The 10025-nt window shown below is 40.3% G+C and overlaps 1 protein-coding gene and 1 long non-coding RNA gene across 2 annotated transcripts; one reads left to right on the top strand and one right to left on the bottom strand.

Annotated features, from left to right (window-relative positions):
- The first annotated feature begins 587 nt into the window (after nt 1-587).
- On the top strand, nt 588-9582 carry ghrhrl (growth hormone releasing hormone receptor, like). Its single transcript, XM_049724516.2, has 13 exons — nt 588-754; nt 3494-3599; nt 4047-4154; nt 4742-4833; nt 5276-5379; nt 5439-5571; nt 5652-5805; nt 6342-6402; nt 6669-6738; nt 7018-7109; nt 8063-8192; nt 8921-8962; nt 9198-9582. Exons 1-13 carry the CDS (start codon nt 701-703, stop codon nt 9297-9299), a joined length of 1248 nt encoding a protein of 415 aa, XP_049580473.1. The 5' UTR covers nt 588-700; the 3' UTR covers nt 9300-9582.
- LOC137840670 (uncharacterized) lies at nt 2918-9947 on the bottom strand. The gene is made up of 3 exons (XR_011087519.1): nt 9821-9947; nt 3453-4206; nt 2918-3355 (listed from the first exon to the last, which is right to left on the bottom strand). It is a non-coding gene; the product is annotated as an uncharacterized lncRNA (long non-coding RNA).
- Between the last annotated feature and the right edge of the window lie 78 nt (nt 9948-10025).

The following is a 10025-nucleotide window of genomic DNA, read 5'->3' as shown; positions in this document are numbered from 1 at the left end:
CTGTGCACATTTCTCAGGAGTTTGGTATGACACTTAGTTGTCATTTTATATTTTTCTATCCAGCAAAACAAAACATTAAATGAGCACCACCATCTTACTGTGACGAGCTGCGACAATTTGTTGCAGTCCGTTGCTCTGTAGCTTCTAAGTGCCTATCGACTCTTAACTGTAGAAGGTCTTCACTTTCGGACAACGTTGGCTGTTTGTGTAGGTTGGGTTTTATTCCGTAAGTCTTTTTTGACATAGCTTTTTTGTGTTTCTCGTATTTGAATTTTGTATTTAGAGACAAAACTGTTGGGTTCCATTGAAATATCGTTCTTGTTAAAGCATGGGGTTATTTCTTCTATTTTTGATCGGTGCAAATTTGTATGCAATGCTATTTTTCACGACAGACCTGCACTTGTTAAATATATAAAAAGTTTTAATGGTATGATCCATGCCTTGATGTGTTTTACTTGCATGAAGAATTACTAGAGTGCTTGCTGTAAACAAGTCAGACATTTTATTTGGCGAGCGTGTTCATTTTCTAATTGATGAGAAATGCTTTTATTCTGAAAACACACCCTGGAAGTCTGCATTTCTCATGTCTTTGAGATTGAAAGGTGGATGAGAGAGAGAGAAAGAGAGAGGCTCTGCATCCCCAAGCTGCTTCCAGCGTGGGTTCCACTCTCCACAGGCTTCACGCCGGGTGGACGGCAACATGCAGCAGATATACTCCAGGGGGGCTTTCCTCACACTGTGCTTGACTCCTGCCGTGAGTACATTCTAAACTTATTTATCTTTAATGTGTTTAGATGGAAGAGGAGGAAATTTAGATTTGCTGAACTGGTGACCCAAATTTAGTTCATTTCTATACCCGTGTAATTTCTCGTCTTATTGTCTTGTGGAATGAGCTTCAATTAGAATCAGAAGATACCCGACAGAGCTCAGGTGCTTTTAAAGTAAATGAAAATTAAATGCTGTCTGACAGGACATTTAAAAAAAAAAAAAATCCTTATTAAAAAGAATAGATCTTTATTGTCATTGTCACACATGTACAACGAAATTTAAAAAGTGCCAACCGATCAGTGCAAAAAAATAAAATGCAGGTTAATATTATGTGTGTCAGGAATATTCAATCAATTGGTTTATAAATACGTGTTAGAAAGGATGAAAAATGTCAGAAAAAGCTTATAAAAACTTTTGAATGGTTCTCACTGACTCCTTTTTAACATGAGTTTGAGTCTAATTGGTTCATTCTGAGCACAGCCACATCGGCAGCTATGAGGGTGTGCACACTTTTGCAACCAGATGATCGCAGTTGTTCATTTTTACTTCGCCACTAGACTGATTAAGGAAATAGGAGTTCAGAACATTCAAATGCTTTTCCATATCATCCATTATTATCGTGTATTGATACTTTTCAATTGTCCTCATGTCATACCTACTGAGAATAAACAATGCAGACCTTAATTACTTTGATTTGCCATTTAGTTTCTAGAACCCTCAATTTATTTGTGCCAAATGGAGTGCAGCGCTCCGGCGCTCCCGTCTTTCAATCCGCAGCTGTTATTAGTCAGCCCCCACCGCTCTGTTTCCACTTCCGTGTGTTTTCATAACCAAATAGAATTCATAGACGCGGACAATCGATCAGCGCGGTGATCAACGTCGCCGGAGCGGGAACGCCGCTCATCACCGTGTTCCACTTCAATCTATTACCATTCAGCGCACAGAGGTGTTGAGAATCATAATCATCAAAACAAACACACAAGTCCACTCAGACTCAAACAAACAAAACAGCCACTGTGAAAAATGACCAATCCTTCTGCTCATTTATTTTGATTGATAGGTAGACTACACAGGTTCACTTCTCAAATCAACCGCTCCTCCTAAAGTGAATGGAAATTCCATTAATGCGTTCCACACACAAAAACAACACTGTTGTTGAGAAAAAGACAAAAGGGGAAATTATTATGCAGTCTAAGAATTTAAAAGCAGAAGATGTGAAAGGGGAAGTCAACGCATTCGGATTCATATCACGTTTGAAGTATATTTGTCCACCTGCTGAAAAAAGACACGATATTTTTCCTTTCATCCCTTCTCTGACTTTGAAGAAAACCATCATTATGCATCATAACTCAAGTTAACGGCTCTCATTAAATCGTTAGCCCGGCAGTTCGGTTTCCGGATCCGTTTTTTCCCCCTCGCAGATGGAAACGGAAGTGTTGGCGCACTCGGCTCGCTCGTTAATTTTCTTTGCTGCCCAGCGCCGAGGAGCTTTAATCTTCCTCTTTGTCCATTTTCTTTTGTTTCTCTCTTAAGTTCGCTACGGCGAGTGAAACAAAAAGGGGAAAAAAAAAAGTGATCATTCAGGGATTGTTTAAATTAAAGCTTGCGATTATTATATCTGCATGTACAAAATTGTGCACGTCACAAAAACACTTAATCCTTTAATTTCATCAGCAATGGGAATTCAAAAGGCCAAACGCAAGCTGTTTTTAAATTTCCAACTATTTTTTACTTTTTCTTTCCCGCCTGTAGGCTGTGCTCCCGATAGAACAAAGAAGCTCCTCCTCAAGATTTCACATGCCCTTGGGCTTTAAAATCACGCCACACTACTAATTCAAAGACATTGCGTTGTTTTTGTTTATCTCAAGCATAATGCGGAGTCAAATCGTATGTTTGTGTATCTTCTAAAGCAAAAGGGAGCTTCTTCACAAACATCCACCCGGATTCATTTTTATCCCATCTGACTTTGAGCAAAAGACCAACACAAAACACTTAAGATATTTAAGAGAGGAAGCAATCAAAAGGCTTATTCTCTTAAGAATTTTGTTGTACTTTGGACAAAAAGTCATTTGGAGATACTTGACAAAGTGTTAAGGGACAGAATTTAGTTCTGGTTTTCTGGAAAAACATCTTTTACAATCTCATCCCGAGCAATCACGTCCGTCACATTTGCTTAGCATAACTGAATAATTGAGGAGAGCAAATCAACTTGGATGTATGGTCTAACTAATTCCTTTATTGTTGATAAACACAAACATGTTTTAACTATTTGATACATTACGAACGACACTCTATACTTCATGAATTAAGATTAATTCAATACAGAACCTTTAATTAATTAGATTGCTTCTTTTAATTGAATCTGTCCACGAGGAAATATCAATACAAATAGTAAATATCTTATTCATCCATCTTCTCAACGCCTTCTTATTTGTTATACTGTGAGACAAATAAAAAATAATGGTGAGTGGTTATTTGGCGCCGCGGTGGTGGGAACGGTGCCAGACATCATCTCCGGTGGCTCGGACTCTGATGGAGTGCTGGAAGCTGATGAGGGACAATCTTGACCCTCTTCAGGAACAAACCCCTTTGATAAATCAAGCAAATGGGAAAAGGTCACATACGTGCACGTTATAAATAAGACCGGTCAAGTCTTCTCTTTTCAAAACAAAACTTACTCTTACTTCATTTAAAAGTCCGTTGATTCTGTTTGTGATGTCTCCAGGCGCTAACAAGCCTCCACCCCGAGTGCGAGTTCATCTTCCAGTTGGAAAAAGACGAGCGCCGATGCCTGCGATCCATCGCCGAGCAGGGAAACACGAGTGCTCACGGTGCGTTTGCAAACAACATCCCAACCCCCTGGCTGATATGTGAGATGTTTGAGCAAGTGTCTACTCCTAATTGCTTCTCAGAATTATCCACAATGGAATTAGCAGCAGTGTAAGACTCAGCTGTCAACAAGCCAATTAAAGATAGTACGTTGCCTTCAGGTGGCGTACGAACGTTTCGATAATCAGGAAAATTAATGTTTTTGTTGTCTGATCAGGTTGATTAAGGATTTATGAAATCAACAAAAAATACTTTGGCTGATTTCACCTTTAACGAGTGCACTATTTGTATACAAACAATTTAAAAGTCATCGTATGTCCCCTTTAATGGCCAGTTTAAAGGTTCCACAAAATAATAGCTTTAAAAATGTAAACATCAATTATTTTGTGGGCAATTTTAGACATTTTTTTGAATTTCTTGCCATTTATTTGTTCTCCCTACCGCCCCAGGTTGTCGAGCATTCTGGGACGCAGTGGTGTGTTGGCCTCACGCTGGAGTCGGGGAAACTGTTTACAGCGCTTGTCCTGCTGTGTTTTCCCTCTTCCGAAACGGCACAGGTGACTTTTGCGTCGCAATATCATTTCCGATTCTGTAGTGGTGTGAGTGCCTCTAGATTAGAACAACAACACTTGTTAGGAATTTTTGTCGATTCATTTATTCATGTGGCCTGTTCTTTATAAAGAGGCAATGACTCCTGTGGATCGGATGCTGGCGGGGTCTTTGCTAATTACCCGCAATGGGAGGGTGCGTGAGCTTTGAGAAAAGTCCGTGACAACTCTCGATGACTGAACAATGCGAAGTAGAACGTTTATATCTTTTGATCGTTGACTGATGCTCAGCGGGGATGCCGCTAATTATGTTCATGACACCAATTTGCATCCCATTTGCTTATTAGTGCTGTCATCACAAAGCCGGGCTCAGTCATTAGCATAAATAACGGCAAAATATTCAACGTATTTATCCAATTTGCCAAAATGGAGAGCGTTTAAATCCACCAGGTATAGATTTTTCACCAAAATGCCGGCTCATGTTTAGAAATATTGAACCATGAAGCCGCTTTTTTTCTTTTTTTTTTTTTTTTTTGGGGCGATTATGCATATCCCAGAGTGAGAACTAATCTAATTAATCTTCTCCTTTACATAAGGACAAGTGAGCCGAAATTGCACCGATGGAGGTTGGTCCAAACCTTTCCCGCCGTACCACGTCGCCTGCAGGGTGGACGATGACATACCAGAGGTGAGAGCGATCGTCAATCTCACACAAAAAAAAACTATCCAGCTGTTTCCATTCATGGAATATACACACTGTGGGATTTTTATTCCGAGTTGTGTAAAACTCTAAAGAGCATCAAAGACATTAATGAGCTACTATGCAAATATTTAAGTGGATGGCTCGTCATCTGTCCGATAATAGCGCCGATTATCTTGTTTCTCAAAACAAGAACGTTGTATCACTATTAAGAAGAAAATAAGTGTGAGATAATTATCAGCGTACTACTTTAAGTGCCACACATTGCGTTTCACGACGGCAATAAAAACCCGCCTGAGTGATTACATGAATAAAGCAGCTTTTTCACTTGAGTCAATTTATCACATTGCCTCTCGACACCATTTAAAATGTGACAAAAGGCTTTTCGGAGTCCTCCCGCAGCCATGTTGTGTAATCTTCTTTTCTCCAGACAGAGCAGAGCTACTTTGCCACTGTGAAATTGATCTACACCATCGGCTACAGTATCTCGCTGCTGGTGTTGACTGCCGCCGTGGTCATCCTGCTCTTCTTTAGGTAGGCGGACATGTTTCTCCTCATACACCCGATACAAATCAAATTTTCTTTTTCACCAGGAGGCTCCGTTGCGCTAGAAACTTCATCCACATCCAACTCTTCCTCACCTTCATCCTGAAAGCCGCGGCGGTGTTCGTCAAGGACGCCACTCTGTTCTCCAGCGACGACACCAACCACTGCACCCTCTCCACCGTAAGAGAAAAGTTCTCGGGCTCATTAACGCCCGCTCGTGGTATTAACTAAAGCCTCACCCTTTTTTGTCGTCTTCCCAGTTCGCCTGTAAGGCCGCGGTGGTCTTTTGTCACTATTGCGTCATGGCCAATTTCTTCTGGCTCCTGGTGGAGGCGCTCTACCTCACTTCCCTACTGCTCTCCTCGTTTTACCACAGACGACGGTGCTTGTGGGGATTCAGCCTGCTGGGATGGGGTGAGACGCTCAAATTTATGTATATTATGTTAGAAAAATATCCGGAAACTATTTTAAAGTGTGAAGAAGAAAAAAAATGGATGACGCCTTTAAGACAGGCACTAGTGTCCAGTTTAGGAATAAGATTACTTTGAGCGAGGCCCCGCGGAGATAAATTGCATAGAAATGTTGAGATTTCATTTTACCGCAACGTGATCAGGGGAGGAGATTACTTTCGATGGCAGCCAGACGGGAGGAAAAGGGAGGATTTCCCAGGATTAACCCAAGATAAGACATGAAGGTGAATTCAAAGGACATCAAAGATGATGAAAATCTCATATTGATCTTAAAATGAGCTGTTTCATTGGGACAAAAGTGAGTTTTCTTCTCTCAGTACAGTGAACATTGAAGAGGCAAGAGACATTGACATCATTTCATTGATTGTTATCTTCTTCCCGGCACAAGGGATCAATAGCACTATTAGGAATGTTAAAAAAAAAAAATCTAATTTGACGTGTTTCAAACTGTTTTATTTATTTATTTTTCTAACTTCACAGGGGTTCCCGTGTTCTTCATCGTGCTGTGGATCGGGTCCAGGGTTTATTTTGAAGACACAGAGTTTGTATCTTCAAACGTATTCCTTACAATCTAATCATGAAGAAATCAATTGACCTTTCAAATAAAGGCGCCATCATCTGAAATTGGATTACTGCTCTACACGCTTAGAAAAAAAAAATAAATGCGGGTGAAATATTTTCTCCACTACAGATTGGATTGAAAATTAGATTTGGGTGTGCTAAAGAACTGAAGTGACAAAAACGATTTTGACACCCCTAGTCTAAAGGTTACGTCTCTAAATGTCTCTCCCCTGTCATTCCGTACAGATGCTGGGACATCAATGAAGACTCGCACTATTGGTGGATCATCAAGGGCCCCATTGTGGTGTCCATTGTGGTAAATGCTCCTCATTGTTCATTGGCACCTGCTCGTTCCGCCCCGATTGTCATGCAGATGACTTGTTTGCGTTTTTTGTTTACGCCTTCCTCCGCTGATAAAGCATCACACGTAAATTTCAATGATGCACCATTTGTGCTTGCCAGAACGACGTGCCAGATGCGTCCATCCCATCCCGTTATACGCTCCGCTGCACGTATTGTTGCCGCCGTGTGCAATAATAGGCAGCCAACCTTCATCACCTCCCTCTCTCTCCACTCATTCTCCTTCTTCTTTCAGGTCAACTTCATTCTCTTTGTCAACATCGTTAGAATTCTGATCCAGAAGCTGAGTCCGCGACTAATCCAGTTCAATAACTCATCACAGTACAGGTGATTCCTTTGCCGCTGTTATTATTCCTTGACGTTCTCCTTGAGTGATCACTATAGATGGAGCTGCACCCGATAGAAATCAATTCCAACTTATGCAATGTGGGAAATGCAACACTACTATTGCGCAATGCATGTTGCTTCCAAGGGAAACATTTATTTTGAACCGTCAAGCTGCATGGGTGCATCACAATTTGGCACCTCTACAATCTAGCCATTCATAAAACATACCTGTCAACATTTTCATTTCAATTGAAACCATGCAAATTGCGTGCAAAATTGTTGATGCATCGCAGCTCGGGCCCGTGATGAATTCATTTAGCCGCTGCTCTGCCTCGCTCTCTGCTTCATGAGAGGCTTACGAGGAAACTCATTGAAATGAGCCGGCAGATCAGAGGAAAGTGTTTGGGCACACCATGTACGTGATGGAAGAGAGAGAGAGAGGGGGGAAAAAAACATCCATCGATGCCGAGATGAGTTGCCTGGAGGCGGCTAAATTGACAACACACTACTACTTTTTTCTCAGCACTCTTGTTCTATTACCGTCATAAACATAGACAGAACGGTACATGAAATCTTTGGCAGTGAGTGTTCCTGTAATGGGAATTTACCAGCGCAAGATGCTACACGTCATCAGCTAACAACAGTATCTTTTTCACTAAGTGAACCAACATGTGGACTCATTGTCCAAGGTCGGTCTTGCACACGCTGTACCAAATAACAGTAAAAAAAAAAAAAAAATTGTGGTCGTCATGTTTAGTGTAAATGGTGTGATATCTCATTTATGAAACATGCAGAATTTTATAGTTTTATATTTTATAGTATAGTACGTTAGCTCGTTTTTTTTTTTTTTTGTGTTAGCATTAAGTTAGCGGAATTGCTGTGTTGGTTCTTATAAATACACAATATGTCATTTTTATTTTACTCATCTATATTGCATTTGTTTGTGCCACCAGACGCCTGACCAAGTCCACCCTGCTGCTCATCCCCTTGTTTGGCACCCACTACATCTTTTTCAATTTCCTGCCTGACTACTTTAACATAAACCTGCGCCTCTGGGTTGAGCTCTGCATCGGATCCTTCCAGGTAGTTGGATCCCTTCCTGCTTTTTAAAAGCTCTAAGTAGGTATGAGGGTTGTGGGTAAGATGGGAAATTGCATTTGGTGGCACTGAAGGTTTTTGGTTTAGAAAAAAAATTACAGGAAATAAACCATCCTGATACATCTGGTTAGTGAATGCATTCTAAGTGCAACCTTCATTAGCAGATTCAAGTTCAATCACTTACTCTTTCAAAAGATTAATCACCGAGGAGGATGAAAAATGAATAATGTATGACTTTATGAGTTAGTGAGGCCAGAGACTGCTCTCGAAACTAAATGCGGAGTGTTTTTTTTTTTTTTTTTCTGAAGCATAGGATGCTCGATTGCGACCCGTAAGATAATTAAGTTCTTTGCACCTTCCTGTCTGGCAATTAGGTGAGGAAGTGCAACTCGAGGCTAATGCGGATCATCAGATCCAATAGGTGTTCTCTGCTGGGTAAATTGTCAAATACATTTTCATGGCTCGTTTCAATCTAATCTGAAAACTATACTTTATTTTGTTAATTACATTTGTACACTCGCTGTTATGGACATTAACGTTATCATCCATATTTAGAGCTGCCAATTTTTTCAAATGTGACTGTCGAACGTGATGATATTAAGAGCACATTAAGAAAATGTTTGTTTTCATTTTTTGTTTACACGCACTTTCAGAGTTGATTGTCTATTTGTCCTCGTTCAGGTTTTGTAAATGAAAACGTGCTTGTTTTTCAGGGGCTCCTTGTCGCAATCCTCTACTGCTTCCTCAATCAAGAGGTGAGTGCACACCACACGCTAATCAAATCACATTCATTTACCTTTTTTTTTCCATCTAAAGTAGGGTGAGCATGGTGTAGAATTTTGATCAGTTCATGGATTTACCATGAAAAAAACACAAGGGTGTTTTTTTAAATGAATGACTGATGTGTGACGGAAAGTAATAATAATGGTTTTGTAGACTAAAACTAAAATGGCTGACAAAAACAAGCATTTGTGTGTTTGTGTTTTACAGGTGCAAAAAGAGGTGCACATGCAGTGGCTCAGGTGGCAGGAGAGGAACTGTGGTGTGGTGTCCCCCGCGGCAAAGGGCAGCATGATGGACACACCCTTATAGACGTGCCAAGGCATTACACACACACACACACACGTTTACTTCAGCTTTTTTGGGACAATTTTTCTTCAATCCCACCCAATGCATTTCAACAGGCACCTTTTCGCTTTTCGTGGGCTGCACAGAGTGAGCTTCCACCGCTGCCAATGTATGTTGTTCAGTCGCTCTGCTACATGGCATTATAGATATTATAATACAGTATTTTGCGTTACATATTACGTCAGTTGTGTTTCATTAGTAAGGATTCTGTGAGCTTTGTAGTTTTATTACAAAGACGTGTAGCCTACATCAGTCCTTTGTATGATGTATTTTGACGCATCTTCATGTGTGCTCAATTCACAATGGGCTTTTTAACGCCTTGTGAAAAGCCGCTTTGTTTGCTTTTCACAAGGTTACAATAGTAATGGCAGCTCCAAAATATTGTTTCATGTAAATTGGATTATGGGAACAAGCTTAATTTTTGTTTTTCATAAACACAAAAGGAAAACAGTGCAGTATAATGCAGTTTACAAAACACATCTTACCTTTAACATGTGTGACGTTATTGTTGTTGTTATTGTTGTGTACCTTTTTTTTTTTTTTTACTGTAGTCCTATTTAAACGTGTCACGTTTTTTTCGTAATCATTAACCTGTACAAATTTTAATAAAATGGTCAAAACGGTAATAACTGAACATGCATACACTGAGGATTCATCTGCTGCCCCCTTGTGGCTTCATTTATATGCACC

This window comes from Syngnathus scovelli, chromosome 10, assembly GCF_024217435.2.
Source record: "Syngnathus scovelli strain Florida chromosome 10, RoL_Ssco_1.2, whole genome shotgun sequence".
Lineage (NCBI taxonomy): Eukaryota > Metazoa > Chordata > Actinopteri > Syngnathiformes > Syngnathidae > Syngnathus > Syngnathus scovelli.
Note: the sequence above shows the minus strand (reverse complement) of the source record. Positions and strands in the feature narration are given on the sequence as shown.